This window comes from Thalassophryne amazonica, chromosome 19, assembly GCF_902500255.1.
Source record: "Thalassophryne amazonica chromosome 19, fThaAma1.1, whole genome shotgun sequence".
NCBI lineage: Eukaryota > Metazoa > Chordata > Actinopteri > Batrachoidiformes > Batrachoididae > Thalassophryne > Thalassophryne amazonica.
In genome coordinates this window covers 46,845,441-46,868,762 of record NC_047121.1, presented here as the reverse complement: position 1 = coordinate 46,868,762, position 23,322 = coordinate 46,845,441, and the positions used below count along the sequence as shown (strand labels likewise).

The 23,322-nt window shown below is 41.5% G+C and overlaps 1 protein-coding gene and 1 pseudogene across 2 annotated transcripts; both read left to right on the top strand.

Annotated features, from left to right (window-relative positions):
- Nucleotides 1-846: 846 nt before the first annotated feature.
- On the top strand, nt 847-3,811 carry LOC117531913 (annotated as a pseudogene).
- Nucleotides 3,812-10,585: 6,774 nt separating this feature from the next.
- wdr20a (WD repeat domain 20a) lies at nt 10,586-23,266 on the top strand. 2 transcript variants are annotated; one of them, XM_034195397.1, is made up of 4 exons: nt 10,586-10,868; nt 17,740-17,922; nt 18,776-20,119; nt 22,184-23,266. In XM_034195397.1, exons 1-4 carry the CDS (start codon nt 10,605-10,607, stop codon nt 22,235-22,237), a joined length of 1,845 nt encoding a protein of 614 aa, XP_034051288.1. In that variant the 5' UTR covers nt 10,586-10,604; the 3' UTR covers nt 22,238-23,266. The 2 variants fall into 2 exon arrangements, with proteins under 2 accessions (XP_034051288.1, XP_034051289.1); XM_034195398.1 differs by lacking the exons at nt 17,740-17,922; nt 18,776-20,119.
- Nucleotides 23,267-23,322: the final 56 nt, after the last annotated feature.

Sequence of the window (23,322 nt, the reverse complement as noted above, 5' to 3'; positions counted from 1 at the left end):
TTTTCTTCAAATCAGTGTGTTTGAAGAAAAATACCTTGAGTATTTGCCCATTTGAGGGCAATTTGTTTCCCTTTATTTCAGTCGGTGGAACCAATAAGGTATACAAATGTTCTACTTCTAGTAGCTGACATGTTTTACTGAAGTTTCCAGTTAATGGTTAAGCATGTTAAGTCAGCAAGTGTCTCTTTTTACATTATCTCATGTTAGATTCACCATCACCAAAGATCTGAAAGAAAAGCTGTGAATTGAAGCAAAATTTCAGCTTGTAGCCTAAATAATATTTTTGAAAGTATGTTTGTGAGAAATATTTAAACCCAGGTATAGTTTTAAATTGAATATAAAATTATACTTTAGTTACACTCAGGTGGTTAACTTCTATCCTCGTTTATAAGTGATGTGATTAGATACTGGATAATGGATAACCTATTGCACGGGCACTCGGGCAGCGATAACTGATATATTTACAACCTTCAGCTATGATGTGCTACCTCTAAATATTAATGTATGACAAAAATATTTGGCAGGCTTTCTTTTTTCCCAAAGCATCATAAAATGAAGGGGTGAGAGTAATGAATTTCCAACTTTTATTTTTTTGAATCACCCTAGCCTGCTGCCAGCAGCTCACCTGACACCCAAAGCCCCCTCCAAGAAACATCATCTCTCAACAACCTGCAGGATCCCCAAAGCCAGCAAGCTCCAGCAACAATGAGCTGGGCTCCTTCAGCCCAACCAAGGATCCAGTGGCCCCAGTCCTCAAAGAGAGCAGAGTGGAAGCAGTTTGATGAGGATGTGGACCAGATCCTGGAGGTGGCCACCAAGGGGGACGTAGACCAGAGGATGAAAACGATGACAACCCTCATAGTGAACATCGCAGCAAAGCGATTTGGAACCGAGGCGCCTAAGACAGCACCATTGGCATATGCTCCGAGCCACAGAGCAAGGAAGATCCAGCGCCTCAGGGAAGAGCTCAAGCTGCTAAAGAAGCAATACAAAATAGCAGGGGAAGTTGAGCGAGCTGGCCTAGCAGACCTGAGAGCAATCTTGAGGAAGCAGCTGTTGACCCTGCGGAGGGCAGAGTTCCACAGGAGGAGGCGGAAAGAGAGAGCCAGGAAGAGGGCAGCTTTCCTGGATAATCCTTTCAAGTTGACCAAGCAGCTCCTTGGCCAAAAGAGGACGGGCCGCCTCACTTGCTCGAAGGAGAAGATCAACAACCACCTCAAGGCCACATACAGTGATCCCAGCAGAGAACAGCCGCTAGGCCCATGCGATGCACTGATAGAACCACCAGAGCCTACTTCAGGCTTCAACCTGAAGGAGCCAAGCCTAAGTGAAGTGGAGGAAGTGGTGAGGGGAGCAAGATCAAGCTCAGCACCAGGCCCAAGCGGTGTACCATATAAGGTCTACAAGAACTGCCCGAAACTGCTACGCCGGCTTTGGAAAGCCCTGAAGGTGATCTGGAGGAGAGGGAAGATTGCCCAGCCGTGGAGGTATGCTGAGGGAATGTACATACCAAAAGAGGAAAAGTCTGAGAACATCGACCAGTTTCGGGTAATCTCCTTGCTAAGTGTGGAGAGCAAAATCTTCTTCAGCATCATGGCCAAGAGACTCTCCAACTTCCTGCTGAGCAATAAGTACATCGACACGTCTGTACAGAAGGGAGGGATACCAGAAGTCCCCGGTTGCCTGGAACACACAGGCGTGGTAACCCAGCTCATCAGGGAGGCGAAAGAGGGCAGAGGTGACCTGGCTGTGCTGTGGCTGGATCTCACGAATGCTTATGGTTCCATACCCCATAAGCTGGTGGAGGTCGCACTGGAGAAACATCATATACCCCAGAAGGTGAGAAGCCTCATCCTGGACTACTATAGCAAGTTCAGCTTGAGAGTTTCATCTGGCCAGCTAACATCTGACTGGCACCAGCTGGAAGTGGGCATAATCACTGGTTGCACCATATCAGTGACCCTCTTCGCGCTGGCAATGAATATGCTGGCCAAGGGAGCTGAAACAGAATGCAGAGGTCCTCTCAGCAAGTCTGGAGTAAGGCAACCGCCCATCAGAGCCTTCATGGACAACCTCACAGTGATGACATCAACTGTACCAGGAGCCAGATGGATTCGTCAGGGGTTGGAGAGGATCATGGCTTGGGCACGCATGTGTTTCAAAGCCAGTAAAGTCCAGGTCTCTGGTTCTACGGAAAGGGAAGGTCTCAGACAAATTCCCGTTTCAGGTTGGGAGAGCATCTGATCCCGTCGGTCAGTGAGAAACCAGTGAAGAGCCTAGGGAAGGTCTTCAACTGCAGCCTGAATGACAGAGACTCCATCAAGGCAACCAGTGATGACCTGGATGGATGGCTGAGTGCAGTGGACAAGTCTGGGCTCCCGGGTAGATTCAAGGCCTGGATGTACCAGCATGGAATCCTCCCAAGAATCTTCTGGCCTCTCCTCATCTGTGAGGTTCCCATGACCGTGGTGGAACGTTTTGAGCAGAGGGTGAGCAGCTATCGTCGCAGATGGCTGGGGCCACCACGCAGCTAAAGCAACATCGGGCTGTACGAGAACACCAACAAGCTCAGGCTTCCTTTTAGCTCGGTCAGGGAGGAGTTCATCGTGTCACGGACATGGGAATACCTGCAGTACGCAGGATCCAGTGATGCCAAAGTGTCCGGGGCAGGAATTGTGGTGAGGACAGGGAGGAAGTGGAGGGCAGCCGATGCAGTCCAGCAGGCAGAATCGCGGCTGAAGCACAAGGCCATCCTCAGTACAGTGCCACAAGGTAGAGCGGGACTTGGAATGTCAACATCAACCCGGCACGAGTCTGCCAATGGGAGGGAGAGGCAGAGGAGGTGCGAGCTTCAGTGGAGGAAGAGCGAAACAGCAGAGCAGTGGCCATGAAGCAGCAAGGAGCCTGGATGAAGTGAGAGCAAGCGATGGAGCGACACATCACCTGGAAGGACATCTTGCAGTGGAAACCCCAGAGGATCAAGTTCTTAATCCAAGGGGTTTATGATGTCCTCCTGAGCCCATCTAACCCGTACACCTGGGGCAAAATGGAGACACCTGCATGCACCATATGTTCCAAGATGGGGACATTGGAGCACATCTTGAGCAGCTGCTCCAAGGCGCTGAGCGAGGGTTGCTATCGATGGAGGCACAATCAGGTCCTCAAATCCATAGCTGAGGCAATCAGCAAGGGGATTAAGGACAGCCGGTGCACCCAAGCTACAGCCAAAGCCATCCAGTTCGTGAAGGAAGGACAGAAGCCAGAGAAAGCACCAAAGAACTGCTCGGCTGGGTGCTCTCCACGGCACCGAGACTGGGTGATGACAGTTGACCTGGAGAGGCAGCTGAAAATACCACCGCACATCACCCAGTCCAAATTGAGACCAGACATCATTCTGGTCTCTGAGGCTACAAGGCAACTGGCCATGCTCGAGTTAACAGTTCCGTGGGAAGATAGGATGGAGGAGGCACAGGAGAGAAAGAGGGAGAAGTACCAGGAGCTGGTGGAGGACTGTCGAAGGAATGGCTGGAGGACCAGATGCATGCCAGTGGAGGTGGGGAGCTGGGGATTTGCCAGGCACTCCCTGAGCAAGGCCTACGGCACACTAGGTATAACAGGTGCCAATCGAAAGAGAGCCATTAACAGCAACGAAAGCATCCAGATGGCTCTGGCTGAAGAGGGGAGAGAAGTGGGGGGAGTAGAATGCCACTTGGACACAGGCCGGGGTTTGATCAGCCCCGGTTGGGTCACCTGGACGAGGGTGTCTGTTGTGAGACCCGAAACACCCAGTGACTCCAGGAAACAACACTGATGATGTGTCCAAGTTAGTGCATCAGGGGATGTTTGCAAAACTAAAACTGATAAACTTTGTTTTTTGTGCAAATATTTGCTCATTTTAAGTGGATGCCTGCAACATGTTTCAAAAAAGCTGGGACAGTGATATGTTTACCACTGTGTTACATCACCTTTCCTTCTAACAACACTCAATAAGCATTTGAGAACTGAGGACACTAATTGTTGAAGCTTTTTAGGTGGAATTCTTTCCCATTCTTGCTTGATGTACGACTTCAGTTGTTCAACAGTCCGGGGTCTCCGTTGTCGTATTTTGCGCTTCATAATGCACAACACATTTTCAATGGCCGACAGGTCTGGGCTGCAGGCAGGCCAGTCTAGTACCCGCACTCTTTTACTACAAAGCCACGCTGTTCTAACGTGCAGAATGTGGCTTGGCATCGTCTTGCTGAAATAAACAGGGACGTCCCTGAAAAAGATGTTGCTTGGTTGGCAGCATGTGTTGCTCTAAAACCTGGATGTACCTTTCAGCACTGATGGTGCCATCACAGATGTGTAAGTTGCCCTTCCCATGGGCACTAACACATACCATCACAGATGCTGGCTTTTGAACTTTGCGCTGGTAACAATCTGGATGGTCTTTTTCCTCTTTTGTCTGGAGGACACGACGTCCATGATTTCCAAAAACAATATAAATTGTGGGCTCATCACAGCACACTTTTCCACTTTGCGTCTGTCCATTTCAAATGAGCTTGGGTCCAGAGAAGGCGGCTGCGTTTCTGGATGTTTTTGATGTATGGCTTTCACTTTGCATGGTAGAGTTTTAACTTGCGCTTGTAGATGTAGTGACGAACTGTGTTAACTGACAGTGGTTTTCTGAAGTGTTCCTGAGCCCACGCGGTAAGATCCTTTACACAATGTCAGTTTTTAATGCAGGCTTGTCATGGTGCTGTTCAACAAGCGAGTTTAGCAAATGGCTCCCATGGTTTAGGATGAGTGTTGTCTCCTGGTATGATCTGCAATGCTTGAGAGTGCTATTGCACTCCATTTTGTAGCTTGTGAATACATCCAGTCATATTTGTATTGTTACTACCCATCAGTTTCTTACTTCATAATCTAAATTTTGTGCACACATATCCATAGAGCCTTGCAGCTCAGGACCACCAATGTAGAGATGAGGATGCAATCAAAGTTGCATCCACACATGGGTGATTCTTTAACTACGGGCACTATTGGCCTTGTAAATGTAATTTCCACCACACCATTGCCTTACAATATAAAGCGCCTTGGGGCAACTGTTTGTTGTGATTTGGCGCTATATACATGTGCTCTGATGTCACTGTTTATCTCCATAGAAACTACCCAAACAATCTTTCATACAAACTGTTTAAAGGGACATTACAGTGTTGTGGTGGAAATTATGGAAATAGTGTGGGACAACTACATTTTGTTTTAAAAAAAATCACAACAGTTGTATGACATTGAATACCCCAATTATGTTTTGATTATTTTACTGATATTTTATAACATTAGAAAAAATGTTTCTTTACCATTCATTTTTATCATCGAAGATCAAAAGTCTGGGTGTGGGACAAGCACAAAACGGCAATATTTGCATATAGTGATGCTGAAAAAAGGTGAAAAAGTCATCACAGACTACTAGAACAAATTTCTTAACACACTTTCATTGTAAAGATAACTATAAAAGTGTTGAAATTTCCCCTTTTTTCTGTTTTTCATACAATATGATCAAAGGACATAAGTGCCCGTAGTCTAAGAATCACCCCACATAAAACACAATCATCATAATCTCAGTCCACCCATATGACATCGGCCTTGGTTGGAGGAGTATGGCAACGGACTAGCGTCCCACCCGGTCATGAACTCTTATCCACTTCACGCTATGGTTTTCGGGGGTAAGCGACAATTGATGTGCCTCAGTGCCAAGAGGCCCAGTGTACAAAATTTTACTTTCTCTACTACATATTCACATCAAGAACAATCAATACATTAAAAACAAAAATTAATACCACGGTGCTGGTGTCCGACCATCTTGGACTGATCTCAGAGTCAGAATCGGTGCTGGATTCCAATTTACACATTTCCTTATAGAAAACAAAAGTCACTATTGAGTAAACAATTGGTACAATAAATTGATATGTCAAAAAAATACATAAATAAAAAAAATCCAGAATCTTTCAAATATATATCTTTCAAATATATGCCAACAGTTTGTGAGCAAACCAAATTGATCTTACCATATACTTGAAGGAGAGCTGGTCCACATTATTGGTGGGGCATCTTCCACCATAATCTAAATATGGGATTTAACATATATGGATAGAACAAATCGAAGATTTTCTTCATTTTTATTCAAACTTTTAATTAAAAACAGATGACTGTCTAAAAAGCACTACAGCATCACAGTCATATTAGAAACTCAAATCCTAGAAAATTAGCACCAAATTGGGGACAGGCAGTTTTACAAAAGGGGGTTATTTGAGGGAAATTATTTGAATTATTTTTGAAAAATTTTAAATATGTTGATACCTGGGAGTCGTTGTTGTCCTCTCCTGTAAGCCATGATGCCTTTTAAAAAATAATAAAACATAAAATAAACGCGTATTATTCGATGCTAGCCCCCAGATAAATCAATTAGCCGCCACAGTAACAAGTGACATCACTTTGTTTTACATGAATATGCTGACGGAGGTGAACAACATTCATTAGAAACACTCACGCCAAAAGCAGACACCGAGTTTCACAACTTTTTGACACCAAATTTTACACCCTGATCAGAGCGCCGCTCTCATTGGATCTCTGGGGCAGCTGCGCCCACAGATTGAACTCGCCGGACTACTTTCGCCACACGAGCGCCACTATCTTAGTTTATGGCAAACTGAAAGTGAACACTCGTTATCACAACTGATCTCTAGAGTGCCGCTCTTGCCATAAGATAAGCTAGTGGCGCTCGTGAAAGTGTTCTCTTCCGCATCAAACTCCATCGTGTCAATGTTTACAATGTGCTTGAGCAATAACAGGTGAAGTTGCTCATAAATTTTAAGTTTCTTAAATATTTATTAGTGCCACCCTTAAAACTTCAGTTATCTTTATAATTTTATTACTGGTAAAATTTTAGAATTAATTTAGATGAGATGTACTCATTATCTCACATAAAAATGTCCCAATTATCTGGGAACTACTTTTTGCGCAGGAATTCATCAAGCACGTCGGCCAGAATACCCAGAAACTGGACAGTTTTTTGGCCAAAACGAGAGCGTCCACTTTTAGCTTGGCATAAACTAAGCTAGTGATGCTCGTGAGAGTGCAAATTTTAAATTTTTGCAAAATAAAAGGCATTCGGAACGTTGTTAGTACGTAGTGCGTAACAGGTTCGATAAGGTTTTTTTCTCCTAGAGAAGACATTTTTTGGTTTTTCTATCAAGAAAGACACAGCTGTCGTCAACGATATTAATAACGACGGCGCCTTTCCAATTAGCTACGCCAGCCAGAGATTTTCACAATAAACGCCCACTTCAAAGACACAAATTCAAATTTTTAACAAAGTTGGTGATATTAAAATATTATTATAGGCAAAGACTGTGGGCGCTGTGGCTGAAACAAACAAACAAATCAATAGGCATCAGAAATAGAACTCTGAATTAACTTGCATTTTCTTGACATTTAAAATTGCATTGTGTGTTGACAACATGTCTTCTTGTTAACAACGTATACTACTGGTGACATGATTAAGAGACATTTCTGGCTTATTCGATCAGGAAGAATGTAGCTGTGTAATGTCATTAATTGCGAAGGCTCTGTTCCATTTAGCACCTGTATGTATCAGAAAGACATATTAATCACGGATTTTCAAAATAAAAGCCTTTATTAATGTCTGAGTTGTGGACAGCCTGGGATTGTGGAAGCCCCATTCATTTTTTTCTTCATTAATTATATAACTTAATTTACTACTACCCCCTCCCCTACAGAAGATATTGAAAATGAAAAGCTGTAATTAATGCCATTGACACTCCAAAATGTCATTTTTTTTCTCTCCACACACACATGAAATGCTTTAAAAAAAAACTATTTATTATAGAAAAATGACAACAACAACAAATTATAAGCATCATCATTATTAATAATAATAATAATAATAATATATAATAATAATAATAGATATAATAATTATAATAATAATAATGGATGTTTGGGCTTCATATATATATATATATATGTATGTGTGTGTGTGTGTGTGTGTGTGTGTGTGTGTGTGTGTGTGTGTGTGTGTGTGTGTGTGTGTGTGTGTGTGTTGCTTTACTTTTTTAACAACTGCTGCTGAAGAATGGTACCTCCGGAAGTATTTAGGCAGCCAACTTCCTTCACCCAACTTTGTCAAACTGCTGATTATTTGTTGTAGACTGCATGGCACATGTTTGCTCACAGATACAAATTTCTGAAACATTGGTGTGGTTAATTACTTTGCTTGGTTCGATCAAAATGGTTAGTCCATTGGCTGATCGTGTTGCATGATTATAGCTAGTTGCAAAAGCAAAAGTTGTTCTTGTAAAACTCTGAGGCTCCTGTTTCAGTGAGTGATCAGGGTCAGGCGACATGCTCCCCCCCACGTCCCTACCAGGGAAATTTTAAAAATCTGCAGCCTTTTTCCTGCATTCTAAGACAGTCTGGGAAGCAGACTCTGTAATTAGGCATCACTTTGAATACATTTTTTTTTTATTTTAAACACTTGAAATTTTCTGTAAATTTAATTAATTCCGCATGCATGCAGGATTCATCAATCAGCTTTTGTTTATGCAAGACCTTTTCCATATTTTATCACAGATTTGGTAAACGGCTGGGGGGGCTGAACTCCCTCAACACCCCCTCAGATCCACACCTGGTGACATGTCTAATTAGTCACTCTGCACCCCGTGCGACACGCCCCAATACTTTACTTTATACAACCCCTGGCAAAAATTATGGAATCACCGGCCTCGGAGGATGTTCATTCAGTTGTTTAATTTTGTAGAAAAAAAAGCAGATCACAGACATGACACAAAACTAAAGTCATTTCAAATGGCAACTTTCTGGCTTTAAGAAACACTATAAGAAATCAGGAAAAAAAATTGTGGCAGTCAATAACGGATACTTTTTTAGATCAAGCAGAGGGAAAAAAAATATGGAATCACTCAATTCTGAGGAAAAAATTATGGAATCATGAAAAACAAAAGAACGCTCCAACACATCACTAGTATTTTGTTGCACCACCTCTGGCTTTTATAACAGCTTGCAGTCTCTGAGGCATGGACTTAATGAGTGACAAACAGTACTCTTCATCAATCTGGCTCCAACTTTCTCTGATTGCTGTTGCCAGATCAGCTTTGCAGGTTGGAGCCTTATGGACCATTTTCTTCAACTTCCACCAAAAATTTTCAATTGGATTAAGATCCGGACTATTTGCAGGCCATGACATTGACCCTATGTGTCTTTTTGCAAGGAATGTTTTCACAGTTTTTGCTCTATGGCAAGATGCATTATCATCTTGAAAAATGATTTCATCATCCCCAAACATCCTTTCAATTGATGGGATAAGAAAAGTGTCCAAAATATCAACGTAAACTTGTGCATTTATTGATGATGTAATGACAGCCATCTCCCCAGTGCCTTTACCTGACATGCAGCCCCATATCATCAATGACTGTGGAAATTTACATGTTCTCTTCAGGCAGTCATCTTTATAAATCTCATTGGAAAGGCACCAAACAAAAGTTCCAGCATCATCACCTTGCCCAATGCAGATTCGAGATTCATCACTGAATATGACTTTCATCCAGTCATCCACAGTCCACAATTGCTTTTCCTTAGCCCATTGTAACCTTGTTTTTTTCTGTTTAGGTGTTAATGATGGCTTTCGTTTAGCTTTTCTGTATGTAAATCCCATTTCCTTTAGGTGGTTTCTTACAGTTCGGTCACAGACGTTGACTCCAGTTTCCTCCCATTCATTCCTCATTTGTTTTGTTGTGCATTTTCGATTTTTGAGACATATTGCTTTAAGTTTTCTGTCTTGACGCTTTGATGTCTTCCTTGGCCTACCAATATGTTTGCCTTTAACAACCTTCCCATGTTGTTTGTATTTGGTCCAGAGTTTAGACACAGCTGACTGTGAACAACCAACATCTTTTGCAACATTGTGTGATGATTTACCCTCTTTTAAGAGTTTGATAATCCTCTCCTTTGTTTCAATTGACATTTCTTGTGTTGGAGCCATGATTCATGTCAGTCCACTTGGTGCAACAGCTCTCCAAGGTGTGATCACTCCTTTTTAGATGCAGACTAACAAGCAGATCTGATTTGATGCAGGTGTTAGTTTTGGGGATGAAAATTTACAGGGTGATTCCATAATTTTTTCCTCAGAATTGAGTGAGTCCATATTTTTTTCCCTCTGCTTGGTCTAAAAAAGTAACCGTTATTGACTGACACAATTTTTTTTTTCCTGATTTCTTATAGTGTTTCTTAAAGCCAGAAAGTTGCCGTTTGAAATGACTTTAGTTTTGTGTCATGTCTGTGATCTGTTTTTTTTCTACAAAATTAAACAACTGAAGGAACATCCTCCGAGGCCGGTGATTCCATAATTATTGCCAGGGGTTGTATGCATAAACTAAAAAGCTATCTTCTTTTTCGACATGTTAAAAAAGCCAATCAGTATTAGGGAAGAGTTTTCTTGCAGTTCACCAATGAGCCATTGGGGGCGCAGGAAAGCCGGTGAGCGCGCTCCCTGTGTGCGTAAGATCCGGCCTGGGGGAAAGGGATGAATGTTAATTTCAAAGATGGCGGCGGAGGGAGGAGGGAAGGAGATGAACGAAATTAAAACTCAGTTCACCACTCGGGAAGGCGTTTATAAACTCCTCACTCACTCTGAATACAGCCGTCCTAACAGGGTGCCTTTCAACTCGCAAGGCTCCAACCCCGTCAAGGTCTCCTTCGTCAACGTCAACGACCAGTCGGGCAACGGCGACAGGATATGTTTCAATGTGGGCCGTGAGCTCTACTTCTACATCTACAAAGGCGTTAGAAAGGTAGCTGACGCCGCTAATGGCTACGTCTTCCCTTATAAAACGTACAATTACTGTCTCATAGTTAGTTCACCATGCTGTGTTTGTGTTCATAACAAACCAGGGCATGGTGGTTGACTTTGAAATTAGCTGACAGCTAGTTAGCTTAAAGCTAGCTGTTAGCCTGGTAACGCGAACGGCTAATGTTAGCGAGCTACTCCGAGGCCTCGTTACTGTGTTCGTCATGCGATATAAGAAGTTGGATTGATGCGATTTAAGTAGTTTGTAGAGTTTAGACTGGCTGTAAAGCACGGTCGCCCGTGAAGAAGAAGGGGGGAAAAAAACAAACCCGTCGAGGCCTTTTGACAGGTGTGTAAGACAGTCACTTGTTTAGATTGCTAGCCGTTTAACTCGTGACCACATTCTTATCTTAGAGCCTGTGTACGACAGATCAGCAGCCTGTTCAGAACAGTCTAACTTGGTGTATTCAAGAAAACTCCAGTGTTCGGTTGTTTTGGCATGTGTAGCTGAAGACGATCTGTGTTGCATCATATTTCACTTCAGGAAACTTTTGTGTTAAAGAGATTCTTATCATTTAGTCAGCTGGAAACTTGGATGTGATTTGATTAAACCATATTTGGACTTGCCCAAGATTTGTAAGGATTGGAAATAGGAGGGATTGCTTTCTTACGACCATATGTTTTTACAATGTATATCATGTGGTAACAGTGGCCTTTTTATTTATGTGGCTGACACGCCTGAATTAGATCAGTTACACTGGGTGTGGCAGGGAAAGTTAAAAAAAATGTGTTGGCAGGTAATTGCAAGAAAGGTCGATGACCCCTGGTGTAAACTGTTGGAGAGAGTTTTGTAACTGTTTACCCTCATAATTTTACCCACTAGTCCTAGATTTTGGCTCTGTTACACAGTAATGGGCAATAGTAACTTAAAACTATCATAGTATTTCATGGTATTATTATGTTTTTGTTATGGTGATAAGAAAATCTGTTTTTGTCTTAAAGTCACAGCAGCATATAGTCTGGAGCCTCGCAAAGAAATGTTATTCTGAAAACGTAAAGTTTTAACAATTATCTACACTACCAATTATGTGTGCTAGAAAATAGAACTTTAGTTACAAGTTTATTTATTATTACTATTTGTTCATTATTGTTTATTTAAAAAATGGTAACACCATTACTGCTAAATGCTACTATGTCCATTTTTTCCAGTGCTTCCTTTGTCTATCCTAAGGAATGCAATAGGCAAACATGCGGATAGTTGTCTTCTGAGTTATGGGAATTTTCTTACTTGATGATTGATTCTCCTTCTGCACTTTATGGCTTTCCACATAGTGATGCCTGTGTTTTTGTTGAAGGTTCTGGAACAAATTCCTTTGGTCTTCCGAACCCATGCAGCGCACATGTAAACATGTTAACTATGCTATTAGTATCGGGGCATGATGACAGTCATGAGGATGACCAGACAGACCAGGATCTGTCTAAATTAAATGGACTCTACTGTAAATCAAAATGCAACTTGCCAAAAAAATTAAATCTGTGCTTTGCATTTTGAGTTATTGTGTAAACAGAGAAAGACAAAATTTGAATTATTTTTAAAGATTTTTTTTTAAAGATACTGGTCAATGAAAATAAGTTTTAAGTGCATTAGTTACACATGGCCTAAAGGCTAATATCAGTGTTTAATAAATAATTGTTTTGTAAACCATCATTTGTTGATTAAGTCAGTTTGTGAGAAGATACTGTGTCTGCTTAACAGACACTGATCGGAGAGTGGACATGGAGAATGTGCAGGAGAAGTTAACAGTGTGAGAATTTAAAAGGAAAAATCGCTTCAAAGGAAACTAAAGTGGGAAGTATTTGGAGAGGTACGAACTAAGGGATCATCATGTGGACAAAAATTTGGCTGTGTTTCGTGACTGATCTGGCATCAGGATTGACTCACCAGGTGCAGTCCATTTTATAGAGGAATTCCTTTTAACCATTTGATAGCTTTTAAGTCAACGGTCATTGTGAAAACTGGACTCTAGGTGTATCTGGTTGCTTAGCTATAACAGTTTTTGTTTTGTTTTTGCTAATGTTGCCAAAGTAGATGGTCACCCCATTGAGTCAGATCTGCTTAAAGCTTCTTCCTGTAATCAAAAAATGCCTGAGGAAGTCTCTCTCTCTCTCTCTCTCTCTCTCATATATCACTGTTACCATTGTGCTTGATCAGTGGGTTGGTACGGTTTAGAACTTTACTCGTGTAGCGCCTTGGGGCAACTTGAGCTGTAATTTGGTTACATTGCTTGCAGTTATTGTGATGCTTTTGCACATCAGGCAATATTTATTTTGTCTTGCTTATTAATATTCACAGTTTGAGTTGCAGCCCAGTTGAATTAAATCATTGGGCAAGTTCGAGTTGCACATGAACAGATTCATGCTTCACTGGTCCTTGACCAAGGCACTTGGATGCTACATTGTCCCAGTCCACCCATCTGTAAACTGGTACTGGCCTTGGCTGGGAAAGTAACCTTTGATGGACTGACCTACTGTTCAGGAGCAGTCAGACCTTCATCTACTTCATGCTATGGTGTTGTCTAGGGATAAACACTGACCTGATGGGCCTCTGGCCCTCTATAATCTTTCTAATTCTTATTTATAGATTGCTTGCAAAGTGGAAATAAATTAACTTTTTAATATGCATTATGTGCCTAATCATTAAAATATGAAATGTAATTATTTAGACTGCTCATGATGTCTTTTGAGATCCTTCAATAGGAAAAAGAAACTGAATGAATGGTGGGTAAGATGTTCATGCTACCTTTGTTGCATTTGTGAATAGAAAAATCCTTTTCTTCAAGTATTAAGGCGACATGCACCATTGTGACAGCCCTTCACATTGCAGCCGTTGTAATTCCCTTTTCCTTCTCCTTTGTTTTCACTCATTCCAATGAACGTAATATTGGCTGCTCACTTGTGTATCAGCCCATCCCCTTTTCAGGCAGAATTTTGCAGAGAACGGTGTTCTGTCACTTGCATATTAGGGATGTGAATCATACAACAACTCATGATTCAATTCGATTCCTATTCTTGGGGTGACTATTCAATTCAGAATCAATTTTCGATTGAAAGAGTTCTGAGAAATAGTTATATTACTTAAAAAATGTTTGTTTAAGAAAATGCAGCTTTACAAGGTTAATCAAGTGATTGTAGATGTAAATTTACTTATCTGCTTTGCTCGTTCAGAGTTGGCTGGCAGTTTAGCGAAGCGCTGGTCAGTAGTCGGCAGAAGCCGCTGCTCCCCTCTTTTAGCTTCGCGTGATGGCGTGGCATGTGGGCTTGCGGATTTGAAGTGTTTCCGAAGTACTTGACTTTAATTTTGCAGATTTTGCACACCGCATAAGTCATGTCAAGCTCCTTCTTACGCAGCAAATAATAAAATACAAAATGTGCCCTAACATTTGCCTTCAGCAAAGACGGTGCTGGCTGAATTAGCTCTTCGTCCGCCATGCTAAGCTGCAGCTCACGAATGTTTGAAGCACGCCGGACCCTCCCCTCGCAGGGACGCAATAGTACGGAAGTCATTGCCTGACAAACAGTACACGCAGCTAGTAAGCAAGAAAATGTTTTAAAAAAAATGCTTTTTAAAAATAGATTCTTGGACATTTTGGATGGATTCAGAATCCTAATAAATAAGAATCGCGATTCGGACGTGAATCGATCCCCCCCCGGCACCCCTATTGCATATGGTATACAATGAAAGTGAGAATAGAGGTTACAGTGGTGATCTTATCCTTTGCCCTCCATTCATAAAGCATAGCTGTTAAGGGGTTGACATACAGCATATGCATAAGAACAAATAAATCCAGCAGCACCGTACAACCTACCTGGTTCTCAAGACCAGGCACCTAAGTGGCTCTACTCTAGTCTACTCTTTCTTTTTTAGATATTTAGGTATATATTATTATATATAGATATATTATAGAAGACATACCTTACTAAATTTTCATGTATAAATATAAATCAATAATCTCTTTAAAACCTCCCTATTCTGCTGCTGGTTTCCTCTAGTTTATTTTTATTTTTTTGGTGGCAACTGAATAATCACTGATGGTTCAAAGCACTAACTCATATGTATATGTTCTAGTGACATCAGGCCTGTGATTTTGTAAAGTTTGACTGAACCCTGAAGTACAGTTTAAATATATTGTCTCGTGCAATGAGTGGAAAATCTTCAGTGCCATGTCTCTCAGTAAATGGAGAAGCCACTGATTCATCTTTCAGTCAAGGAATTTTCCTTTCTACCAGTCGTGTAAACTGTAAATCATTAACATTGGAACAGCTGTTACAGTTATGTTTGCTTTGTTTGCAGCAGCACAGCAGTTTTGTTTCTTTGACATGGGACAAACTACATGCTGTATGATGGCTATCATGACCCACCCCACCCAGAAGAAATTAATGTGCATATCTCCACACAGACGGTTGGCATCTCACTAAAGATCGCAGTGCTTTAGAACTGGGCTTGTACATTTGCATTGTGAGACATTACCTATGTTTTTGTTTTTCTTCCTCAACAAGGGGTTTCAGAGATGACTTAAACTTTTCAAAATGTGCTGGTAACTGTCCACTCAACGGACACACCAGAGTGTGGTGAGGTGTGAATGGAATGCTTTTCTGATCTGGCGTTGCTTCACTTTATAGTAAACAGCCTTAGGGCCTTAAACAAATACAGCACTGTGGCTCCACCCATTAGCCCTTATGGAATTGCATTGTTTTTCTGACTAGCCTCAGCTAACAAAAAGAGGAGAAAATGCAGTGAAGTTGGGTCATAGACTTTCAGTAGAGCACCACTGGGATATCAGGACCTTGAAAGCTCAAGTACAAGTGAGCATGAAAGAGAAAAGCTACTACAAATGACTATCTTGTCTGACAACCGGTGTCACTTAGCACACTCTCATGCTTCACTGACTAATGGTAAGATGATAACTTGCTTGGGGAGTGGGGGGGTGCAGAACAGTTGAGCGTGTGTGACGGAGGCCAGCAGGAGTCACTGTGCTTATGGTAGTCAAGGACTCACTCCCCCGACAGTCAAAGGATGCGCTGGCCACTCAGGGCAGGACCCGGGTTTTTAGCCGACTGGTTAGAGTGTCCGCCTCCCATGCTGGAGATCATGACTTAGCGTTCCAAGGGGAGTGAGTGGGAGGAGTAAAAAAACAAAAAAAACAAAACTGATACACCGCAGAGCAAGCCGGTACATGTGGAAGACACGTCTGATTCCTATCACTACTTGAAATATAATAGCCGGCAGCAGCTTGCCCAGGCAGAAAGAAAATGGCCAAGAACCTACCTCTCAGATACGATCTGCCATTTTTGTAACTCTGCTTCGTTAGGTTGGCATCAGAAGAATTTCATCAAAACACAGCACCAGGCTTGGGCTCGTTGATTTGTTTAAAAAACAAAATGGCGCATCTCCAAGGTAAACACTTCTTCAGTCTAATGGCCCCCATGAAGCATTTGCCATAGAAGAAAGAAGTTATCGGCCCATTGGTGCTGGTGCTCATCTCCAGGTTCTGTGAGGTGAAGTGGGTGAGAGTCCTTGACAGGACACCAGTCCAGGCTCCTTTGCCAGGCAAGACCAGTCTACATTTACAGTTGGGTGGATTGAGACAGTTCAGGGCGCAAGACTGGGAATTGAACCAAGGCTGTGTCTTGGTAGCCCAACTCTTATGCAGTGAGCTCCCTGCTCCAGTTTACTGTGTGCTCTTAAAATGCAGAAAAACCTTGTTACATTTTACTTTCTTTTGTTTGCACTATACTTTGTGTAACTCACTGACATGTGCACAGTCACACGCCGTTAGGAGTTTTAAATGTTTGTTATAGTATGCAGCAAAAGCGTTTTATGTGCTTTTTCAACATAGTCATGTTAATCAGTAGCTTGTTTTAGTGCTTTGATACAAGACTCACCATAATATTTTTGTAAAGATGAATGCAGGGCCTCGCATAATGAGATTCATCCCATTCATTAATTCACCTCTGGATTCTTATCTGTCCAATTATAGAAGGGAATTGAGAATTGGCTCCATTTGAGATGTAAAGTTTTCAGTGCATCGGATTGGTTTGCTTCAAATGATCCATTCCTCTAATCAATGACGAGGTTTTTATGATAGTTTTGTGTTGTAAAACCTCATGCGTCATGATGTCAGATGTAAAACTTTACATCTAGCAACTAAAACACCTGCATTGATGCTGAAAACCTCTGTAGGCTTACACTTTTCCACAGTAAATTGAGAGGTAATCATTAAACAATCAGGCTGACGAGCAGAATTGATAATGGCATAGACACTGGTCAAATCCTAATTTCCCATCCCTATTATCTACATTCATTTTTTGGCTGCTTATTACACAAGTTACACAACATTGTTAGCATTTTTCTGAAAATTAATATTGCCAAAAACACGACATGAAAACCTGAGCGTTTACCTCACTAATTACCCACCTCGAAACATTTGATGTGACAGGTGTGGATTTTCCCTGCAGTCATCATAACCAGCCCCTCTGCCTGCAGCCAATCCTGGCAGACACTCAGCTAACCTGTTCTGTGTCTGTCTTCATGAGATGTGTGTATTGGTGACTGGATTCTATAGTGTGACAGTAACTCTGAAAGCATGCGTCTCCTCTCTCATAATGCTTTAGGGGATTTCCAGGATTAGGTAAAAACTGTCCTTTGCAATTTTGTATCAGGAGTGTGGGTATGTATGAATAAAAGAAAAGCAATTGCTACTGTCAATAGTGCCAACACAGGTAACAAAAAACAAAAAAAATCAGCATTACAACTAAAAATACTAAAACACACTACAGATGAACTCACTGCACATGCTTTGATGCTCTTGCTCCAGGCTGCTGATTTGAGCAAACCAATAGACAAACGTATCTACAAAGGAACGCAGCCCACGTGTCATGACTTCAACCACCTCACAGCCACAGCAGAGAGCGTGTCCTTGCTGGTTGGTTTCTCAGCAGGACAGGTCCAGCTCATTGACCCCATCAAGAAAGAGACAAGCAAGCTCTTCAATGAGGAGGTAGGACATGGACATATATTGCAGTTATTTTTATTTTGTTTTGTCCTCCCCACCCCCAGTCATGTGAAATGGGTGCGAGAGAGCTTTTATATTCATTAAACATATTAATCTTATTAGCATGATGATGCCCTCAGATATTATTACAAATATGAATGTTTATGAGTTCAGTGGTATGAATATTTCATGGTGAAAGCTGGAACATACCAGACGGTTAGCAGCAGAGTGGATTGTGTGTATGTGTTACAAGAATTAGCAGCGTCAGTTAGCTCAGTCAAATCATGTCTCGTCAGTCGTTATCCCACGTATACTACCAAAAAAAAAAGACTGTGTACATCCTCAGTGCATTGAAAAGAAAAAAAAAAAATCACGTCAGAAATTAGTCCAGCTTTTCATTCTTTCTTTCTGTTAACAGCCTTGAGATAGCACAGTGGATTTGTTTTGTGTGTGCACATTTACTGAGTGCAATGGAACCAAATTTGCACTCTAAATGGAACCAGACTGCACTCTAAATGGAACGCGACACAAATGGGACAAATTAATCCATGTCATGTGACATACAAAGCACCAATCAAATGACAAGGATCCACTCAGCTGTTATATAATAAGAATTAACGGATCATTTAAAATCTGACATAATGACAGGTTTGTTATATAATGAGGCACATAATTATCATCTTAGTCAGATCATTCCAGAGCTTCACACCTGCTAAAAGAATTAAAAGAATGCCTTTTATATATACAGGGATGGTCTAATTTGTTTTTGTTCATTTTTTTTTTCTATGCTGTACTGACACTGTTTTTCTGCTTCGCTTCCCATTTCTGTTCTCCTGTCTGTCCACTTTTCTCCTGCCAGAGACTAATAGACAAGTCCAGAGTAACGTGTGTGAAATGGGTGCCAGGTTCAGAGAGCCTGTTTCTGGTATCTCATGCCAGTGGGAACATGTACCTGTACAACGTGGAGCACACATGTGGCACCACAGCACCGCATTACCAGCTGCTGAAGCAAGGAGAAAACTACTCTGTCCACACTTGTAAGAGTAAATCCACGAGGAACCCTCTCCTTAAATGGACAGTTGGTGAGGGGGCGCTGAATGAGTTTGCATTCTCCCCAGATGGGAAGTTCCTGGCCTGTGTAAGCCAAGACGGCTTCCTCCGTGTGTTCAACTTTGATGCAGTTGAACTTCATGGCACCATGAAGAGCTACTTTGGTGGCTTGTTGTGCGTCTGCTGGAGCCCTGATGGGAAGTACATTGTTGCAGGCGGAGAGGACGATCTTGTGACTGTGTGGTCATTTTTAGACTGCAGAGTCATCGCCCGAGGTCATGGGCACAAGTCATGGGTAAGTGTGGTGGCATTTGACCATTACACCACCAGCGTGGAAGAGAGTGACCCGATGGAGTTTAGTGGCAGTGATGAGGACTTCCAAGATCAGATGATCCACTTTGGAAGAGACCGGGCCAACAGCACGCAGTCACGACTCTCCAAACGCAACTCCACGGACAGTAGGCCTGTTAGTGTCACATACCGGTTTGGCTCAGTGGGCCAGGACACTCAGCTGTGCTTATGGGACCTCACTGAGGACATCCTTTTCCCCCACCTTCCCCTCTCACGGACACGGACTCACACTAATGTAATGAATGCGACCAGCCCCCCTGCAAGCGCAACAATAATCACTAACGCTTCTAGTAACACTACGAATGGAAACAACAGCGGTGCCAATACTCCTGGAATGAACTCTCTCTCGTCTACGTTACCCCGCTCCAACAGCTTGCCCCATTCTGCGGGCACCACCGCCACCACCACAACGGCAAACAGTACCAACAAGGCCAGCGGCGGCATTAGCAGCGGGATTATGGACAGTGCCATCGCTACAGGTGTGAGTAAATTTGCCACGCTGTCACTCCACGACCGGAAGGAGCGCCACCACGAGAAGGACCACAAACGCAACCACAGCATGGGCCACATCAGCAGCAAAAGCAGCGACAAACTCAACCTGCTGACAAAAACCAAAACGGACCCAGCCAAGACTCTGGGAACTCTTCTGTGTCCACGCATGGAAGATGTGCCCCTCCTCGAGCCCCTCATCTGTAAAAAGATAGCACATGAGAGACTGACTGTACTCATATTTTTAGAGGACTGTTTAGTGACTGCTTGTCAGGAGGGATTTATTTGCACATGGGCAAGGCCAGGCAAAGTGGTAAGTTCTTTTTAATGTGGAATTTAGGGACGTCAAAGTGACCACACTGTCAGACGTTTAGCTGTCAAACAATCAGGTGTTGGTTTGTAACTAAGCAGTGAGACGTATTGTGAAACAATTCAATACACGATTATCTGCAATATCATTTGCGCTTTTATAGTCTGGTTGTCAACACTTTGCGGGTAGGCAAGTAATGACTTAGACTTTCTTTAATGCACTGTGCATCTGCTTTCCAGTGCAGAACCTAAAAAATGTCTACAGCTATAAAGTTCATAGACCTTTTTTTTTTTGCTATATAATGCTGTCTTGTGAAAAGCGGTTCATACATAGACCTGTCAGGGAAAAGATGGTAATCCAATAAATTGTGTACTTTTGGTTCATCATGTTCATTGCATTAGCAGTGTAGCAAAGTTGTCATTTGCATACACTTTTCACATTCCAGCTTTTTCTTTTTTCTTTTTATCAAACAGCTCTATTTGCCAAAAAATATGTGCAGGGTATTTTCTCCATATGCTTACTGCTTATTGTGTGTATATACTGTTGTATACCCTTGTCTGTGTTTTGAGAGCATCGTTTGAACGAAGCACGTGCCATTTACACTTGGGGGGTGTAGCTGGTTATCTAGTTGGAGCAGTAAAATAATTCTCAAGTAGAAATTAAAAGGAAGGGGCATGAATATGCCCTTACATGGAGAGCAGCTGAGGTGAGAAAATGGGACAGAAATAATAAAAATGTCACCCAGAATAAAATGCAAAAACCATGTCACCATTTTTCTTTGGACACATGAATATTTTCTGAGTTGCTGAATATGTCTTAAATACAAAAAGTATGATACTGGCTTAAACAGTTCTCTAAAAACGAGTGACCTTGCTAGAAGGAGATGAGTGAGGGAAGCCATAAAGCCCCCACCACCCCAAACTTACAAACTGGAATGAATTATGGGCTTTTGCAGCTTTCATTGGAGAAATTAGGCTTAATTTAACTTTTCTGTTGCATCACCAATTATACAGGTTTATGGTGGAATGAAACAAAAATGTTTTCACACAAGATACCAAATCTAGGCTCAAGTCTACCATGTGGCATCTAGCAAACTAGCTGAAATTTCACATCTTTCTAAGAAAATCCTTCTCTGTTCCACTCCACTATGAACATGTATAACCAGCAATGCAACAGAAAAGTTCCATTATGCTCAGTTGCTCCAGTCAGAGCAAGACAAGCCTAGAATGTCTTCAGAGTTGTCAAGGGTGGCTTCCCTCACTAGGCCTTTATTGCAAGCTCAGTTTTTGAGAAATGGCCTCCTCATTACATTTACCTACAATATCCTGCTGTGTGTGTTTCTTAATGATTAGTACAAATTAAGTCCAAGACCTATTCAGTGACTTGAAAAGGGTAATGTGTCCATTCAAAGGTTAAAGGAAATTGGCTGTAAAACTATTGGAATACTTTTAGTACATCCTCTGAAAATGGATGGACTGTATATAAAGATGTCTGTAATGACTAAATGGTTCATGTTATGTTTTAATTCTTGTAATTTAAACATAACATGAACCATTTAGTTCATGTTATGTTTACAAACATGTTTTATTTCCACCTCATTGTGATGGTGGTAGAGTCTGTACTACTTGTTCAGCTGTCCAAATACTTATGGACAGAATGTTGAAGAAACTGATACAGGCCGGTCCAAAGTGATATTCTCTATCCAAACTTAAATCTTATTTGTAGGATTTCATTCTAGCTGTAATAATTATGATAAAATACAAGCTGTATCCAAACAAATAAGCAGTTATAAGTCAGATTATGTATATTACTTGAATTGCTAACAGCCATCCATCCAGTTGTTTATGCCTTGATCAAACGTGGCTCTCAAAAACGGCATGAGTTGTGCACGCTACACTCAACATCCACCTCAGCTGCTGTGCACTGGCTTTAAATTAAATGCAGGGGGCCGCCATATAGAACGTTGATCCTAGAGGCTGACTTTTTTTTTTTAATTGAGTTCTTTGTTGCTTAACTCTGCTACGTGTGAACTTTCCCAATGCAAATCTCCTGTTTTCCTTTTTCCAGGGGTTATTGTCATCCCAAAATCAAGCCAGCTCTCCCAGTGGAACAGTAGTATAGCCACAATATTTCTGCTGCTAAAGAACCCTGCAACCCAGAGTCTGATGCTGCTCTTCACCCTGCAAGCATTGCAAGTTTTCCTTTTTTCTTTTTGTACCCTCTCCCCACACAAGATTTTTTTTTTTTTTTCTTTTAGTGGCTTTTCACTTATTTTCATTTAATTTTGACTCACTTGACTTTTTTTGGAATAATGCAACACTAAAGGGTCTGGTTGTGCAATTGTGGATTGTTGTGCTAATGTGTTTCTCTGGAATTTTAACATTTTTTTATAAATCTTTTTTTCATGGTCATGTCATACTTCTGTGTTCTTTTTTTGCGGTTGCGGCTTGCCTTTGTTAGATACAAACCATGTGGCTTGAGAGCAAAGGGATAGTTCATCTAATCTTCATAATATGTAACCATCACATCTTTTGTTTATAAGTCTCAGCTCAGGGTTACTGACTAAAACATGAATTTTATGTGAGCTATCCTTTAATCACAAAGTGTGTATCTGAGAAATTTTCATCCATCCATGTTCACCCATTTTTCTTTTTTCTTTTAAGTAGAATGTCCCTGTCACAAATTTTGCACTGATTGTTCTTTTGTTTTTCTAACCGCTCTAACGGAACAAAAGGAGGGAGGATGTTTGCCTTGTTGCACTCGGCTTTAACATCCTCAGTCTTGAAATCTGAATTTGTAAAGCTGGATGCTGCAATCAGTCTTTTTAAAGGAAAAAAAATGTTTGCACTTAAATTAGTTTATTAGAAGAAAATGGCTTTACATTTCTGGGTGTGCTAAGAACTTAGTTGGCTAACACAGTAGTTGAAGAAAACTATAAAATAATTAAAACCTTTATCTATTGAGCATTTATTTTAATATTGTTTCAGATTCAAATCTGCTCTGTATCATAATGTGTATAATTGTAATTAATTGATTTTGATGGGGGCCTAAGCAAACTACCATTACTCCAGTGGAAGTTTTGTCATTGATAGTTATATTTCTAAAGCGCAAAGTATACATAATGATATTAAAATAATCTTGAATACACTGTTTTCAGTTCTTTTTTGGGGGGGTCAGTGTTCATTTGCATGCATTTTGTTTACAGC

What these genes read in the sequence shown, in the direction of transcription:
- wdr20a (XM_034195397.1), top strand. Translation starts at nt 10,605, where the DNA reads ATGTTAATTTCAAAGATGGCGGCGGAGGGAGGAGGGAAGGAGATGAAC. An exon ending in GCAAGCTCTTCAATGAGGAG is followed by an intron (nt 17,923 to 18,775) that starts GTAGGACATGGA and finishes TTCTCCTGCCAG; the next exon opens with AGACTAATAGACAAGTCCAG. An exon ending in GGGCAAGGCCAGGCAAAGTG is followed by an intron (nt 20,120 to 22,183) that starts GTAAGTTCTTTT and finishes TCCTTTTTCCAG; the next exon opens with GGGTTATTGTCATCCCAAAA.